The sequence below is a fragment of the Drosophila ficusphila genome, unplaced genomic scaffold (assembly GCF_018152265.1).
Source record: "Drosophila ficusphila isolate 14025-0441.05 unplaced genomic scaffold, ASM1815226v1 contig_106, whole genome shotgun sequence".
In the NCBI taxonomy this organism is placed as follows: domain Eukaryota; kingdom Metazoa; phylum Arthropoda; class Insecta; order Diptera; family Drosophilidae; genus Drosophila; species Drosophila ficusphila.
Genome location: NW_025063993.1, coordinates 837,951 through 855,712, shown reverse-complemented (window position 1 = coordinate 855,712; position 17,762 = coordinate 837,951). Strand labels below are relative to the sequence as shown.

General features: G+C 40.7%; 2 protein-coding genes, 2 long non-coding RNA genes and 1 pseudogene across 6 annotated transcripts; 3 read left to right on the top strand and 2 right to left on the bottom strand.

Annotated features, from left to right (window-relative positions):
- Positions 1–1,876: 1,876 nt before the first annotated feature.
- On the top strand, positions 1,877–2,403 carry LOC122319906 (ARL14 effector protein-like). Its single transcript, XM_043207782.1, is given in 3 exon segments — positions 1,877–2,063; positions 2,066–2,126; positions 2,178–2,403. Coding segments are annotated over 3 exon segments (360 nt in total). The 5' UTR covers positions 1,877–1,928; the 3' UTR covers positions 2,342–2,403.
- Positions 2,404–5,317: 2,914 nt separating this feature from the next.
- On the top strand, positions 5,318–5,846 carry LOC108094553 (ARL14 effector protein-like). The gene is given in 3 exon segments (XM_043207703.1): positions 5,318–5,506; positions 5,509–5,569; positions 5,621–5,846. Coding segments are annotated over 3 exon segments (360 nt in total). The 5' UTR covers positions 5,318–5,371; the 3' UTR covers positions 5,785–5,846.
- Positions 5,847–8,953: 3,107 nt separating this feature from the next.
- On the bottom strand, positions 8,954–10,428 carry LOC122320734. Of its 3 annotated transcripts, XR_006245788.1 has the most exons (5): positions 10,147–10,428; positions 10,019–10,068; positions 9,782–9,959; positions 9,663–9,720; positions 8,954–9,607 (listed from the first exon to the last, which is right to left on the bottom strand). It is a non-coding gene; the product is annotated as an uncharacterized LOC122320734 (long non-coding RNA). The 3 variants fall into 3 exon arrangements; XR_006245789.1 differs by having other exon boundaries at positions 8,954–9,321; positions 9,401–9,959; XR_006245787.1 differs by having other exon boundaries at positions 8,954–9,959.
- Positions 10,429–12,807: 2,379 nt separating this feature from the next.
- LOC108091128 lies at positions 12,808–14,030 on the bottom strand. Its single transcript, XR_006245790.1, has 5 exons — positions 13,939–14,030; positions 13,811–13,860; positions 13,574–13,751; positions 13,455–13,512; positions 12,808–13,399 (listed from the first exon to the last, which is right to left on the bottom strand). It is a non-coding gene; the product is annotated as an uncharacterized LOC108091128 (long non-coding RNA).
- A 250-nt stretch (positions 14,031–14,280) lies between these two features.
- LOC108091127 lies at positions 14,281–14,817 on the top strand (annotated as a pseudogene).
- The last annotated feature ends 2,945 nt before the right edge of the window (positions 14,818–17,762 follow it).

Sequence of the window (17,762 nt, the reverse complement as noted above, 5' to 3'; positions counted from 1 at the left end):
TTTGCTTTATTTCCTCGACTCGTCTGTTCCACTAATTGCTCTAAAAACCCAATCAAGGGCAAACTTTTGATGCAAATTAAGATTTGATGACACCTTTAAAAATCAGAAAAAATGTTTCTTATATCTGATCGTCACCCTCGAGCGTTTCTCTCTCTCTCCCAGTGGCGTAGCGTGCCTTGTCGGGGCCCCGTATAAAAAATTTTTTGGAGGCCCTTATATGGAGGTAAAGATTTTTCACAAAAGAAAACAAGAAAGGAAGCTAGCTTCGGCAAACCGAAGCTTTTATACCCTTGCAGTCATCAAATATGTCGAAAAAATACATAACGGCTAAACAACATCGAAGCTAAGACGATTTTTCTATTCATTTTCTATATTTTCGACTATTGTTCAAAAGACGGCTATACTCGGATCTGATCAAAAACAACGGCGTGAGAATTTTTAATTTCATTCTCTCGTATGGGAGCTATCCGATATAGTCGGCCGATCTGGTCCGTTCCGACTTATATACTGCGTGCAATAACTACACACCTTTTGGGAAAGTTTCAGCAAGATAGCTTTAAAACTGAGAGACTAGTTTGCGCGGAAACGGACAGACGTACAGACGTATTCTGATTCTACTCGTGATGCTGATCAAGAATATATATACTTTATGGGGTCTGAGGTGTCTCCTTCACTGCGTTGCAAACTTCTGACTGAAATTATAATACCCTTTTGCTCTGCAAGGGTATAAAAAATATTGTGAGAAGAAATATTTATTTATCAGATTATTTACCCATTTTACAAATAAAAATCAAATTTTAAATATTCACTCTTCCACACTTTGGGGCCCCCGGGCCACGTCTACGTCTGTCCGTTTCCGCTCAAACTAGTCTCTCAGTTTTAAAGCTATCTTGCTGAAACTTTCCCAAAAGGTGTGTAGTTATGTATTTTTTTCGACATATTTGATGACTGCAAGGGTATAAAAGCTTCGGTTTGCCGAAGCTAGCTTCCTTTCTTGTTTTCTTTTGTGAAAAATCTTTACCTCCATATAAGGGCCTCCAAAAAAATTTTTATACGGGGCCCCGACAAGGCACACTACGCCACTGGGAGAGAGAGAGAGAAACGCTCGCGGGTGACGGTCAGATATAAGAAACATTTTTTCTGATTTTTAAAGGTGTCATCAAATCGTAATTTGCATCAAAAGTTTGCCCTTGATTGGGTTTTTAGAGCAATTAGTGGAACAGACGAGTCGCGGAAATAAAGCAAAGCACCCAAAGGAAAAAATATCAGGGGAATTTGCAAAATTTTCGGGACAAAAACCAAATATGACCGGGAGGAGCCAATGGCCGGGGCATGCATCGGCACCACAACCGAGAAAAACGATGGCATCAAACGGAAAAGCCACAATTCGAGATGCAGGACCACCGCCAGCGCTCCAAATTCCATGGTGCGGAAGGGGGAAGTGGCCCCTTGCCCCTGGTGGACGTGGCCGAATACTTTGAGGCCTTCTGTTACCTCTAAAAAATATTTTTTCATTCTTAAACAATCGTTTTTAGTAAGCAAATAAAACATTTCCAGTATTAATTTTGTACAGTTCTACTCACAGAAAATGTTGTACATTTTCCTGAGTGAGGATGTAAATATGCAATTAACCAATTTCCTATGTTAATTTTTGTATGGTGTACATTTATTTTTATATATTTTATCTCTTTCTCTTTTTTCTTCTTTCTTGCTTTTCCTATATCTCTCTCACTCCTAGAAGTTTAACTACTGTTATATGCACTATGCTACACGCACAATTTTGCTTAGACTTTTTACCAAAGTAAAAGTGTGAACCGTATATATAGTGCAAAAAAAAAAAGAACAACCCTTATGACACATTGCTTATCTGCGAAGCAATGCCGCTAGCTTGACGTCAGCTTCTCAGCATATATTTGATTTTGAAAGATATGTGTGCAAATATGAATCCTGAGTATTCTATTGGTCGCAACTTGCGACAAAGAAATAAAAAAAATTGTGTTTCCAACGACGATGCAAAACACGATTTAGAAATAAATAAAAAAAAGGCAAAAAGAAAGGGCAACATTGTGGAAGAAGCAGCGTATATGATGAATACGGAAAAATTCGGACCAGCGGACTAGACATTTGTAAGTAGAATATATTGAAATCAACAAATAAAAAAAATAATTTTTTTGTAGGTGACTGCATGAACGATAAATGTGATGGTTGCTGGTATGAATGCCAAAATTGTGGTTCTACTAAATGCGGTCCTGAATGTCGCTCAAATCGAAAATTTTTTTATGAAGGGATAACATATGACGGAAAGGACTTATCTATACATAATAAGTATATTTCCAAATAAAATATAAACTAATTGAACATTAGCACTTAAATAAAATAAGATCTCTAAATTCTTGTTCCCAAGTTGTAGCATTCTATTTATTTGAACCCGATGCTTCATTACCAAAAAAATTTGAAACTTCATGAACATGTCATACAAATGGTCAGAAAAATATTCGATTTAGAGTTCAGCAGTGTTATTAAAATTCAATTTAAATCTACGACCCATAGCTTAGGGAATAAGTACGCAAACTTCCTTTTTTTTAATCTACATACATACGACAGGTATACAAAATTGGTAAAAAGTGTTTAGCTGTCGTTTCTTCTACGTACATATGTAGTTGTGTTTCCAAGTTATGTACACTTGTGTCTTTCCTTGTACAAGTTAACTGAAGTTAACCAGACAGAGTCGGCGACCGACCAGCAACGGCCAAATCGCTGACACAGCATTTGGATGCTCGTGCAAGTTAACTCTACTGAGGGATAACAAACAGTCGGTAGAAATCTTGGGTGATTCTTGGATCCTCAGTTCTTTTTATAATTATTTGAATAAAGAGCACTTAGCTCCATAAACTTTACTCCGGCTATCGCCGTCATTCGCCCACTGTGCTGAAGGTCAGGGGAATATGGGGGCAGTCATCACGCATCATCAAGCACCCTACCGGTGCCACACCATCAGTGGACACCTAGGAGCAGCAGCCCGGTCGCCAATTCTCATATATCTACCTGGACAGCCGCTACTACTCAGCAAGTACGGTGCCAACTCATCATCGGCCTGATTTGGAGCAGCACCAGGGGCGTAGCTACCGCCGTATTTGCCGTATCAATTATACGGGGCCACGGGGGCCCCCAAAGTGTGTAAGAGTGAATATTTAAAATTTGATTTTTATTTTTAAAATGGGTAAATAATGTGATAAATAAATATTTCTTCTCACAATATTTTTTTCTTTTGTGAAAAATCTTTACCTCCATATAAGGGCCTCCAAAAAATTTTTATACGGGGCCCCGATCGTTTTTCTCGGTTGTGGTGCCGATGCATGCCCCGGCCATTGGCTCCTCCCGGTCATATTTGGTTTTTGTCCCGAAAATTTTGCAAATTCCCCCGATATTTTTTCCTTTGGGTGCTTTGCTTTATTTCCTCGACTCGTCTGTTCCACTAATTGCTCTAAAAACCCAATCAAGGGCAAACTTTTGATGCAAATTAAGATTTGATGACACCTTTAAAAATCTGAAAAAATGTTTCTTATATCTGACCGTCACCCTCGAGCGTTTCTCTCTCTCCCAGTGGCGTAGCGTGCCTTGTCGGGGCCCCGTATAAAAAATTTTTTGGAGGCCCTTATATGGAGGTAAAGATTTTTCACAAAAGAAAACAAGAAAGGAAGCTAGCTTCGGCAAACCGAAGCTTTTATACCCTTGCAGTCATCAAATATGTCGAAAAAATACATAACGGCTAAACAACATCGAAGCTAAGACGATTTTTCTATTCATTTTCTATATTTTCGACTATTGTTCAAAAGACGGCTATACTCGGATCTGATCAAAAACAACGGCGTGAGAATTTTTAATTTCATTCTCTCGTATGGGAGCTATCCGATATAGTCGGCCGATCTGGTCCGTTCCGACTTATATACTGCGTGCAATAACTACACACCTTTTGGGAAAGTTTCAGCAAGATAGCTTTAAAACTGAGAGACTAGTTTGCGCGGAAACGGACAGACGTACAGACGTATTCTGATTCTACTCGTGATGCTGATCAAGAATATATATACTTTATGGGGTCTGAGGTGTCTCCTTCACTGCGTTGCAAACTTCTGACTGAAATTATAATACCCTTTTGCTCTGCAAGGGTATAAAAAATATTGTGAGAAGAAATATTTATTTATCAGATTATTTACCCATTTTACAAATAAAAATCAAATTTTAAATATTCACTCTTCCACACTTTGGGGGCCCCCGGGCCACGTCTACGTCTGTCCGTTTCCGCACAAACTAGTCTCTCAGTTTTAAAGCTATCTTGCTGAAACTTTCCCAAAAGGTGTGTAGTTATGTATTTTTTTCGACATATTTGATGACTGCAAGGGTATAAAAGCTTCGGTTTGCCGAAGCTAGCTTCCTTTCTTGTTTTCTTTTGTGAAAAATCTTTACCTCCATATAAGGGCCTCCAAAAAAATTTTTATACGGGGCCCCGACAAGGCACACTACGCCACTGGGAGAGAGAGAGAGAAACGCTCGCGGGTGACGGTCAGATATAAGAAACATTTTTTCTGATTTTTAATGGTGTCATCAAATCGTAATTTGCATCAAAAGTTTGCCCTTGATTGGGTTTTTAGAGCAATTAGTGGAACAGACGAGTCGCGGAAATAAAGCAAAGCACCCAAAGGAAAAAATATCAGGGGAATTTGCAAAATTTTCGGGACAAAAACCAAATATGACCGGGAGGAGCCAATGGCCGGGGCATGCATCGGCACCACAACCGAGAAAAACGATGGCATCAAACGGAAAAGCCACAATTCGAGATGCAGGACCACCGCCAGCGCTCCAAATTCCATGGTGCGGAAGGGGGAAGTGGCCCCTTGCCCCTGGTGGACGTGGCCGAATACTTTGAGGCCTTCTGTTACCTCTAAAAAATATTTTTTCATTCTTAAACAATCGTTTTTAGTAAGCAAATAAAACATTTCCAGTATTAATTTTGTACAGTTCTACTCACAGAAAATGTTGTACATTTTCCTGAGTGAGGATGTAAATATGCAATTAACCAATTTCCTATGTTAATTTTTGTATGGTGTACATTTATTTTTATATATTTTATCTCTTTCTCTTTTTTCTTCTTTCTTGCTTTTCCTATATCTCTCTCACTCCTAGAAGTTTAACTACTGTTATATGCACTATGCTACACGCACAATTTTGCTTAGACTTTTTACCAAAGTAAAAGTGTGAACCGTATATATAGTGCAAAAAAAATAAGAACAACCCTTATGACACATTGCTTATCTGCGAAGCAATGCCGCTAGCTTGACGTCAGCTTCTCAGCATATATTTGATTTTGAAAGATATGTGTGCAAATATGAATCCTGAGTATTCTATTGGTCGCAACTTGCGACAAAGAAATAAAAAAAATTGTGTTTCCAACGACGATGCAAAACACGATTTAGAAATAAATAAAAAAAAGGCAAAAAGAAAGGGCAACATTGTGGAAGAAGCAGCGTATATGATGAATACGGAAAAATTCGGACCAGCGGACTAGACATTTGTAAGTAGAATATATTGAAATCAACAAATAAAAAAAATAATTTTTTTGTAGGTGACTGCATGAACGATAAATGTGATGGTTGCTGGTATGAATGCCAAAATTGTGGTTCTACTAAATGCGGTCCTGAATGTCGCTCAAATCGAAAATTTTTTTATGAAGGGATAACATATGACGGAAAGGACTTATCTATACATAATAAGTATATTTCCAAATAAAATATAAACTAATTGAACATTAGCACTTAAATAAAATAAGATCTCTAAATTCTTGTTCCCAAGTTGTAGCATTCTATTTATTTGAACCCGATGCTTCATTACCAAAAAAATTTGAAACTTCATGAACATGTCATACAAATGGTCAGAAAAATATTCGATTTAGAGTTCAGCAGTGTTATTAAAATTCAATTTAAATCTACGACCCATAGCTTAGGGAATAAGTACGCAAACTTCCTTTTTTTAAATCTACATACATACGACAGGTATACAAAATTGGTAAAAAGTGTTTAGCTGTCGTTTCTTCTACGTACATATGTAGTTGTGTTTCCAAGTTATGTACACTTGTGTCTTTCCTTGTACAAGTTAACTGAAGTTAACCAGACAGAGTCGGCGACCGACCAGCAACGGCCAAATCGCTGACACAGCATTTGGATGCTCGTGCCAGTTAACTCTACTGAGGGATAACAAACAGTCGGTAGAAATCTTGGGTGATTCTTGGATCCTCAGTTCTTTTTTATAATTATTTGAATAAAGAGCACTTAGCTCCATAAACTTTACTCCGGCTATCGCCGTCATTCGCCCACTGTGCTGAAGGTCAGGGGAATATGGGGGCAGTCATCACGCATCATCAAGCACCCTACCGGTGCCACACCATCAGTGGACACCTAGGAGCAGCAGCCCGGTCGCCAATTCTCATATATCTACCTGGACAGCCGCTACTACTCAGCAAGTACGGTGCCAACTCATCATCGGCCTGATTTGGAGCAGCACCAGGGGCGTAGCTACCGCCGTATTTGCCGTATCAATTATACGGGGCCACGGGGGCCCCCAAAGTGTGTAAGAGTGAATATTTAAAACTTGATTTTTATTTTTAAAATGGGTAAATAATGTGATAAATAAATATTTCTTCTCACAATATTTTTTTCTTTTGTGAAAAATCTTTACCTCCATATAAGGGCCTCCAAAAAAATTTTTATACGGGGCCCCGATCGTTTTTCTCGGTTGTGGTGCCGATGCATGCCCCGGCCATTGGCTCCTCCCGGTCATATTTGGTTTTTGTCCCGAAAATTTTGCAAATTCCCCTGATATTTTTTCCTTTGGGTGCTTTGCTTTATTTCCGCGACTCGTCTGTTCCACTAATTGCTCTAAAAACCCAATCAAGGGCAAACTTTTGATGCAAATTACGATTTAATGACACCTTTAAAAATCAGAAAAAATGTTTCTTATATCTGACCGTCACCCGCGAGCGTTTCTCTCTCTCTCTCCCAGTGGCGTAGCGTGCCTTGTCGGGGCCCCGTATAAAAAATTTTTTGGAGGCCCTTATATGGAGGTAAAGATTTTTCACAAAAGAAAACAAGAAAGGAAGCTAGCTTCGGCAAACCGAAGCTTTTATACCCTTGCAGTCATCAAATATGTCGAAAAAATACATAACGGCTAAACAACATCGAAGCTAAGACGATTTTTCTATTCATTTTCTATATTTTCGACTATTGTTCAAAAGACGGCTATACTCGGATCTGATCAAAAACAACGGCGTGAGAATTTTTAATTTCATTCTCTCGTATGGGAGCTATCCGATATAGTCGGCCGATCTGGTCCGTTCCGACTTATATACTGCGTGCAATAACTACACACCTTTTGGGAAAGTTTCAGCAAGATAGCTTTAAAACTGAGAGACTAGTTTGCGCGGAAACGGACAGACGTACAGACGTATTCTAATTCTACTCGTGATGCTGATCAAGAATATATATACTTTATGGGGTCTGAGGTGTCTCCTTCACTGCGTTGCAAACTTCTGACTGAAATTATAATACCCTTTTGCTCTGCAAGGGTATAAAAAATATTGTGAGAAGAAATATTTATTTATCAGATTATTTACCCATTTTACAAATAAAAATCAAATTTTAAATATTCACTCTTCCACACTTTGGGGGCCCCCGGGCCACGTCTACGTCTGTCCGTTTCCGCTCAAACTAGTCTCTCAGTTTTAAAGCTATCTTGCTGAAACTTTCCCAAAAGGTGTGTAGTTATGTATTTTTTTCGACATATTTGATGACTGCAAGGGTATAAAAGCTTCGGTTTGCCGAAGCTAGCTTCCTTTCTTGTTTTCTTTTGTGAAAAATCTTTACCTCCATATAAGGGCCTCCAAAAAAATTTTTATACGGGGCCCCGACAAGGCACGCTACGCCACTGGGAGAGAGAGAGAGAAACGCTCGCGGGTGACGGTCAGATATAAGAAACATTTTTTAAAGGTGTCATCAAATCGTAATTTGCATCAAAAGTTTGCCCTTGATTGGGTTTTTAGAGCAATTAGTGGAACAGACGAGTCGCGGAAATAAAGCAAAGCACCCAAAGGAAAAAATATCAGGGGAATTTGCAAAATTTTCGGGACAAAAACCAAATATGACCGGGAGGAGCCAATGGCCGGGGCATGCATCGGCACCACAACCGAGAAAAACGATGGCATCAAACGGAAAAGCCACAATTCGAGATGCAGGACCACCGCCAGCGCTCCAAATTCCATGGTGCGGAAGGGGGAAGTGGCCCCTTGCCCCTGGTGGACGTGGCCGAATACTTTGAGGCCTTCTGTTACCTCTAAAAAATATTTTTTCATTCTTAAACAATCGGTTTTAGTAAGCAAATAAAACATTTCCAGTATTAATTTTGTACAGTTCTACTCACAGAAAATGTTGTACATTTTCCTGAGTGAGGATGTAAATATGCAATTAACCAATTTCCTATTTTAATTTTTGTATGGTGTACATTTATTTTTATATATTTTCTCTCTTTCTCTTTTTTCTTCTTTCTTGCTTTTCCTATATCTCTCTCACTCCTAGAAGTTTAACTACTGTTATATGCACTATGCTACACGCACAATTTTGCTTAGACTTGTTGCAGTTGGAGTCGATTCCAGGAGGAGCTATCGATAGATCAGATCAAATAGCGATGGTTAGGGCAGCGCCACCTTTTGGGCCTTGGGCAGATCATGTAAAATGTAAACATGTAACCTGGGCTTAGGATTTCTCTTAGATGGCCTTGGGGATGTCCGTTGACCATCTTCGAGAGAGCCTGGGTGAGATGGTAGGGCACATGGCGTGATATTACGGATCAGAGTTTAGTGGTATCGGAAAAGACAAGCGTGGTGGACGGGGATTTGTACTCGTAGTGGCATTGTGAAACTTTTGTGAAAAGTGAGTTAGTTTTTTTTTGTAATTTTCTTTAGTAAAAATAAAATGTTTATTTTTGTTTAGGGAACCCGGGGTCCCATAATAAAGGGCTCCGGGATTCTTTTTCTTGAGGAATGCATATTTTTCGTGAAGACGATATAACCTGTTTTGAAGATTGCCTTATTCTGGAGAAGCCTCATTTTTTCTTGAGCAACACGTTCTTTTTGAAGAAACCCAATAAATATTTCTGGAGAAACCACATTGTTCAAAGAACACCATATTTTTGGAGGAGCTACATATTATTGCGAGTACCACGTTCATTTTGGAGGAGCCTCAGTATAATTTATTTTGGAGGAGATCCACATTTTCCCTGGTTGGAGATAATCAATTTTGGAAGATACGCCGTTTTCGTACAAATAATTTTTTTGGAGGAAACGAAGTCGGCTTACGCAAGAGTGAGGGAATCATCAGCGACCCAGTCACCATTCTCGGACTCCAGATCTCCGGTGAGTCCGTTCCGTGTCGTGGTGCCTCCGATAGTGGCCAGTTTTCCTCGCGAGCGGTTGGTACCACGAGGTTGGCCAGCCAAACTCCATAAGCCTCCGAGTTCCTGGTGGTGCGATTTCCTGGTGGGCCGAGCCCAAACCCACCACTTCCTGAAATTGAGGAAAATCAATTAATATAATGTGTAGTTTTTAAGAATTCAAATACCTTATATTGTTAAGTCTATTGGGCGTCCTTCCAAAGATTCACCCTTGATCGACGGTTGCTAAAATAAAAGGGTCGCAATTAATTAGGATGAAGGAATCGAGTGTGTAAATCTCCCATACCTTTCGGCGTCCCTCCTTTTCCCTTGGAGCTCTTCAGGATTAGGTGACCCTAATTTTAAGCTGCGTTAACAAAAGAATTCTGCCGATATAAGGGTGGCAGAACATTTCCGGTCCTTTTCTTAACAATTAGCTTTGACCGCTAAATTTTAAGACGGCGGTCGATTAGCGATCCTGCGGCCTGTATGTGATTAAATTTTTGATTAGATAAATATTAGAAACTATGTCGATCATACTCACCTGAATAATTAAAGCCAGTTTGTAATGATGATGAATTGCTAGACCTTTTTCTGTGGGGGAGATGGAGTTAAGTTAGTCGCCTGGAGTGACTTGTTGACCATTATGGGGGATGCGGTGATAACACTTACCAGGCATCCTAGGTTGGGTGGGTACGCAGTGGCCAAGAACACCGATGGCCACCAAAGATCCAAATTTCCGCCGCCTTGTATTTGAATGTTTATGTTTTGGTTTGTTTACATTTTTGTTAGAGATCGCAGAGAGTTTAGTGTTGTGAGACGACCGTTATCGATGTTGTTTGTTTATGTTGACGGACTGCGGGCATTGGGGAGAACCTGGCCCAAAGAGATCGCTGAGCTAGCGGCACTGCCCATCCAAAAAGCAGTTCGTAACATAATGGCGCCCAATTTAAAAAAAAATAGATACATGGTCGAGGCGACGACGTCTCGCGAGGAGCTGACTTAGTTGGTCAGTCCCTCAGAACGGTGGCTTGCAGACGTATGCAATTGCATCGTGATGGGGGACTGGCGAACTAAGGAGAAGCTAAGGAAGTGGGAGGCTTTTCCAGAGTACTGGTCAATTGCTCCCTGGTCGCACAATTAAATTTTGAAAATGGTTGAGGCGACGAGCTGGCCTAGTTTCCGGTCACTCTGAACGGTGGCTTGTAGACGTATGCAATTGCATCGGGAAGGGTGACTCGGGAACTAGAGATCAGCTAAGGAGGGTGGGAGGCTTGTCCAGTAACATGCTGGCCAATAAACAGTCTCATTTTCTTTGTAATTTTTTTTTTGTAACATTAATTTATTTATTTCGTTTTTTTTTGTTGACTGTAAATGGGTTCCTGGGTTTTTCTTCCGTCTGTAGGTTTCCAATTTCCTGTCGGTTTTAACAACTTAATTGGTACTCGTGGCCCGTTGAAAGTACACGCGATGCACGAGTCCCTCGATTTGCGATGGGAACCGCAGATGAGGAAGAAAACCAACAGCAGTCCAGGAGCGGCTGGAGTCCTTAACTGGCAGCTATCACTTAAAGTGATAGCTAGACCAGTTGACGAGCGGCTGCGAGAGGGGCGGAAATTAGGAAGATTTTTGGCGATGCGTAGGTGTACTATGGTCGGAAGTCCACCGGCGACATTGATTTCATCTCCCCACAGTAGGAGCTGAAAGATTGAAAGAGATTAGTTATCTGGTGGCTCGAAGAGTTTTATAGTTAGTGGTGATTTCTAGTTATTTATTAATATTTATTTCAGGCGTTTTTTTTTTTGGCTGTTTCATAATTTATTTATTTATTCTGTTATTTATTATTCTGTTATTTATTGCATTATTTATTTTGCCATTGATTTATTTATTTATTCCATTATTTATTCCATTATTTGTTTCATTATTTGTTTCATTATTTATTCTCATTATTTATTTAGTCATACGTAATATTAATTTTTGTAGTGGCGATATTTCTTGTTATTTATATATTTTTTGTGGTATTAGGATAAGAAATATTTGTTGTAGTGAAGAATGCCGAAAGATAGGGATTTTGGGAACAGGCACGACCACCAGCTGAGGTCGATGGGTCCTCCTGGAAGAGACGAAGATGCTCCTCGGCCAACGGACGTAGAGGGTGCTGCTCGAGTAGAGCGTGAGCAACTGCTCGAGCTAGGCGACGGGAACTCGGCAAAATCACGGATCGCTTCGGAGGAGAAGTCGGCAGTGAATGTGGCGATCGCGCAGGCGGCTGAGACGTACCGAAAGGCACAGGAGGCGGGAGTGAGTCAGTCGATACGGGATGAAATCCGTGAAGGATTCCTGGAGTTGATGAAGCTCCTGAACGACGCTCTCAGGCCAGCAGATCCAAGGCCTTCTCCCGCGGCCGGAGAACAGACGGATCGGCAGCAACAGCCAGCAGCAGCGGAATCAGAGTCGTCGTCGCGTCACAGGCAGGACGCCATTCCCAAAAGAGGTAGACCGTGTCCACCACCTCCATTGGTCCCGCCGAAGCCAAAGCGTAGAGTGGACATATCGGCGGATTGGGCCAGCACCAGGCCAAGTTATCCTCCGGAGGCCGAGGGGTACAGGGGTCCGGATGGAAATGGCCAAACCTGGCGCATCGAGGACCACCGGGCTGGCGACTTTCCAAGCGAGGATCACCAGCGTCCACGGCAGAAATAGCGAGACACTTCCATCTTTTCCTCACCGGTCGAACCAAGGAGTGGTGCCACGTTCGTCAGTCCAGAGTCGCAGTCTGGTGGTGTACCACGGCACAGACATCCAGTTGTGAGCTGAAATGGGTACACAAATTAAACGAGAGCCCGAAAATCGATCGCAAAACTTCCAGGCAAGCGTGGGCCCCGCGTTAGGCGCCGTACGAACTGCCTGTATTCCTGGTCTCCTCCAAAGCTACCAAGTATTTCGTCGTTCCGCAAACTTCGTTGTAGCACCTCTCGAAATCCTTGGTTGATGTTGCAGTTGGAGTCGATTCCAGGAGGAGCTATCGATAGATTAGATCAAATAGCGATGGTTAGGGCAGCGCCACCTTTTTGGGCCTTGGGCAGATCATGTAAAATGTAAACATGTAACCTGGGCTTAGGATTTCTCTTAGATGGCCTTGGGGATGTCCGTTGACCATCTTCGAGAGAGCCTGGGTGAGATGGTAGGGCACATGGCGTGATATTACGGATCAGAGTTTAGTGGTATCGGAAAAGACAAGCGTGGTGGACGGGGATTTGTACTCGTAGTGGCATTGTGAAACTTTTGTGAAAAGTGAGTTAGTTTTTTTTGTAATTTTCTTTAGTAAAAATAAAATGTTTATTTTTGTTTAGGGAACCCGGGGTCCCATAATAAAGGGCTCCGGGATTCTTTTTCTTGAGGAATGCATATTTTTCGTGAAGACGATATAACCTGTTTTGAAGATCGCCTTATTCTGGAGAAGCCTCATTTTTTCTTGAGCAACACGTTCTTTTTGAAGAAACCCAATAAATATTTCTGGAGAAACCACATTGTTCAAAGAACACCATATTTTTGGAGGAGCTACATATTATTGCGAGTACCACGTTCATTTTGGAGGAGCCTCAGTATAATTTATTTTGGAGGAGATCCACATTTTCCCTGGTTGGAGATAATCAATTTTGGAAGATACGCCGTTTTCGTACAAATAATTTTTTTGGAGGAAACGAAGTCGGCTTACGCAAGAGTGAGGGAATCATCAGCGACCCAGTCACCATTCTCGGACTCCAGATCTCCGGTGAGTCCGTTCCGTGTCGTGGTGCCTCCGATAGTGGCCAGTTTACCTCGCGAGCGGTTGGTACCACGAGGTTGGCCAGCCAAACTCCATAAGCCTCCGAGTTCCTGGTGGTGCGATTTCCTGGTGGGCCGAGCCCAAACCCACCACTTCCTGAAATTGAGGAAAATCAATTAATATAATGTGTAGTTTTTAAGAATTCAAATACCTTATATTGTTAAGTCTATTGGGCGTCCTTCCAAAGATTCACCCTTGATCGACGGTTGCTAAAATAAAAGGGTCGCAATTAATTAGGATGAAGGAATCGAGTGTGTAAATCTCCCATACCTTTCGGCGTCCCTCCTTTTCCCTTGGAGCTCTTCAGGATTAGGTGACCCTAATTTTAAGCCGCGTTAACAAAAGAATTCTGCCGATATAAGGGTGGCAGAACATTTCCGGTCCTTTTCTTAACAATTAGCTTTGACCGCTAAATTTTAAGACGGCGGTCGATTAGCGATCCTGCGGCCTGTATGTGATTAAATTTTTGATTAGATAAATATTAGAAACTATGTCGATCATACTCACCTGAATAATTAAAGCCAGTTTGTAATGATGATGAATTGCTAGACCTTTTTCTGTGGGGGAGATGGAGTTAAGTTAGTCGCCTGGAGTGACTTGTTGACCATTATGGGGGATGCGGTGATAACACTTACCAGGCATCCTAGGTTGGGTGGGTACGCAGTGGCCAAGAACACCGATGGCCACCAAAGATCCAAATTTCCGCCGCCTTGTATTTGAATGTTTATGTGTTGGTTTGTTTACATTTTTGTTAGAGATCGCAGAGAGTTTAGTGTTGTGAGACGACCGTTATCGATGTTGTTTGTTTATGTTGACGGACTGCGGGCATTGGGGAGAACTTGGCCCAAACGAGAACGCTGAGCTAGCGGCACTGCCCACCCAATAGCAGTTCGTAACAGACTTTTTACCAAAGTAAAAGTGTGGACCGTATATATAGTGCAAAAAAAATAAGAACAACCCTTATGACACATTGCTTATCTGCGAAGCAATGCCGCTAGCTTGACGTCAGCTTCTCAGCATATATTTGATTTTGAAAGATATGTGTGCAAATATGAATCCTGAGTATTCTATTGGTCGCAACTTGCGACAAAGAAATAAAAAAAATTGTGTTTCCAACGACGATGCAAAACACGATTTAGAAATAAATAAAAAAAAGGCAAAAAGAAAGGGCAATATTGTGGAAGAAGCAGCGTATATGATGAATACGGAAATATTCGGACCAGCGGACTAGACATTTGTAAGTAGAATATATTGAAATCAACAAATAAAAAAAATAATTTTTTTGTAGGTGACTGCATGAACGATAAATGTGATGGTTGCTGGTATGAATGCCAAAATTGTGGTTCTACTAAATGCGGTCCTCAATGTCGCTCAAATCGAAAATTTTTTTATGAAGGGATAACATATGACGGAAAGGACTTATCTATACATAATAAGAATATTTCCAAATAAAATATAAACTAATTGAACATTAGCACTTAAATAAAATAAGATCTCTAAATTCTTGTTCCCAAGTTGTAGCATTCTATTTATTTGAACCCGATGCTTCATTACCAAAAAAATTTGAAACTTCATGAACATGTCATACAAATGGTCAGAAAAATATTCGATTTAGAGTTCAGCAGTGTTATTAAAATTCAATTTAAATCTACGACCCATAGCTTAGGGAATAAGTACGCAAACTTCCTTTTTTTTAAATCTACATACATACGACAGGTATACAAAATTGGTAAAAAGTGTTTAGCTGTCGTTTCTTCTACTTACATATGTAGTTGTGTTTCCAAGTTATGTACACTTGTGTTTTTCCTTGTACAAGTTAACTGAAGTTAACCAGACAGAGTCGGCGACCGACCAGCAACGGCCAAATCGCTGACACAGCATTTGGATGCTCGTGCAAGTTAACTCTACTGAGGGATAACAAACAGTCGGTAGAAATCTTGGGTGATTCTTGGATCCTCAGTTCTTTTTTATAATTATTTGAATAAAGAGCACTTAGCTCCATAAACTTTACTCCGGCTATCGCCGTCATTCGCCCACTGTGCTGAAGGTCAGGGGAATATGGGGGCAGTCATCACGCATCATCAAGCACCCTACCGGTGCCACACCATCAGTGGACACCTAGGAGCAGCAGCCCGGTCGCCAATTCTCATATATCTACCTGGACAGCCACTACTACTCAGCAAGTACGGTGCCAACTCATCATCGGCCTGATTTGGAGCAGCACCAGGGGCGTAGCTACCGCCGTATTTGCCGTATCAATTATACGGGGCCACGGGGGCCCCCAAAGTGTGTAAGAGTGAATATTTAAAATTTGATTTTTATTTTTAAAATGGGTAAATAATGTGATAAATAAATATTTCTTCTCACAATATTTTTTTCTTTTGTGAAAAATCTTTACCTCCATATAAGGGCCTCCAAAAAAATTTTTATACGGGGCCCCGACAAGGCACGCTACGCCACTGTCGATCATATTAACTTTTTATGACAATGAACAATTAGAAATCGCTACAAACAAAAGTGCGCCGTTTGTCTCAAAGATCATTGCAGAACAATATGACATGCTGTGTCAGATTAGTAAAAACAAAACTTCGGCGTTTGTCACTCAATATGTGTTTATATGATGAAAATGAATGCTCAACATCGCAAGATGTAACAGGAGCATTTGCATATGCATTCAGTTCAGCAGGTGATAAATTTAGGATGAGATCGTCACCTTCTGTAGAACTATCAATGAGATTTCCTGCTAACATTCGCGATATGTCCTGAAGAATTCGCAGATTCATAATTGTTACATTCGATGATACATATTTTGATTGATTAACGACGCAACGATGTTTTGTTTACATTATTTATTATCGAGTATAAGGCAAACGACAGAAATTTCATAATATTTGAGCCAAACATATCTTTCTATAGGTTTTCAGACACTTTAATGCTCAAAATATGGATTTATTCAAGTCATTGCGTAAAATATGGATTTATAGGAAAAAAAGGCGAAAATATGGAAATAAATATTTTTTCATTTAAAAACATAACTCTGTTAGCCCTGGTGATAACGGAATTTTTCCATTGTTGTGGATAATAGCCTCATTTCATCATGCTGTTGAATATCGTGGTGAGAAGATTTACTGCACAGCTCGTCAATTCCATAATCATTTTTGGGGAGATTAGATCGTGTCCTGGCGCTTTCTTTTTTTCCTGAGCCTCTATCACTCTTGTCACTTCTCTTGATTCGAATGCGATAGGCAGGGTAGCCTCTGGAGTGTTGATTGTTGGGAGCACAAAGCTGTTTGTTGATGGAAGCGGTTTGAAGACGTTTTCGAGATGCGCAGCAAATACATTCGCCCCTAATCTTTCGATTGGTGGACATATACCGGATTTTGCTTTCCACAATGGATATCGTCTGCTGTTAGGGGAGAGATTCTGCAAATAGAATAATTGAGATCGATTACTTTCATTTTCTAGGGCTGTGCGTAGAAGATAGTTGGCTGTTTTAAGCCTCTCCTTCGAAGCAGGCTATCTGTGGGCTTGCCACTCCCTCCGAAGCCTTCTCTTATTGCGTAGCAATTCGTTGATATGCCCAGTAGCTCGACTGTTGCTAAAATTAGAATTAAAATGACAAGCCGATATCGTAGGTGTGGAGTGTTGAGCAGCTAGTGACATAACAGACACTAGTGCTTCAACTGAGCTGTCAATCTCTTCTTTTTGGTGCATGTTTGGGAAGCCATCAATAAGTTTTACTGGAAGTTAGAGGATGTGTTTGTTTAGAAAGCTGTGGATGGTCATAGAGAAGAATTAAAATGGGCGAGTGATCCGATGAAAGATCTGATAAGTGTTCCACATGAACATGACCTCTAGGCACTCTTCTTGTGACGGCAAAATCCATCAGGTCAGGCTTCTTGTTAGGATCGGTTGGCCAATATGTAGGCTTACCTGGAGAGATAAGATCAAGCTTGTTTCTTGGTGTTATTATAGCGTTGTACAGCTGTCTTCCTTTCGGATTGGTGAGTCGAGAGCCCCAATGGGGGTGTTTCGCATTGTAATCACCAGCCGCTATAAAACGGTCACCTAATAGGTTAAAGAAATGTACAATTGGAGAAGCGTGGTGGGCAGTATACAGCGGATAGGTTTAAGAAACCGCTTTGGGTATCGATGTGTATTGATGTAGCTTGTAAAAAGGTTGTTGCGAATGATGGAAACTCATAATGCCTGATGCGTTTCTTGATCAGTATGCCAGTGCCGCCATGAGCCTTGCCATCAGGATGGTTTGTTTTATAAAATGAGTAGCCATTTAGGTGAAAGTAGTTTTTGTTAGTTAGGTGAGTCTCTCATACAAGCATGGCGTCAATGTCATACTGATCTAAGAACTGCAAGAGCTCATATTTGTACTGAGAAATGTCATTCGCATTCCAGAAACATATTTTTAGGGTAACCATCTAAACCGATTTTTGTTTAATTA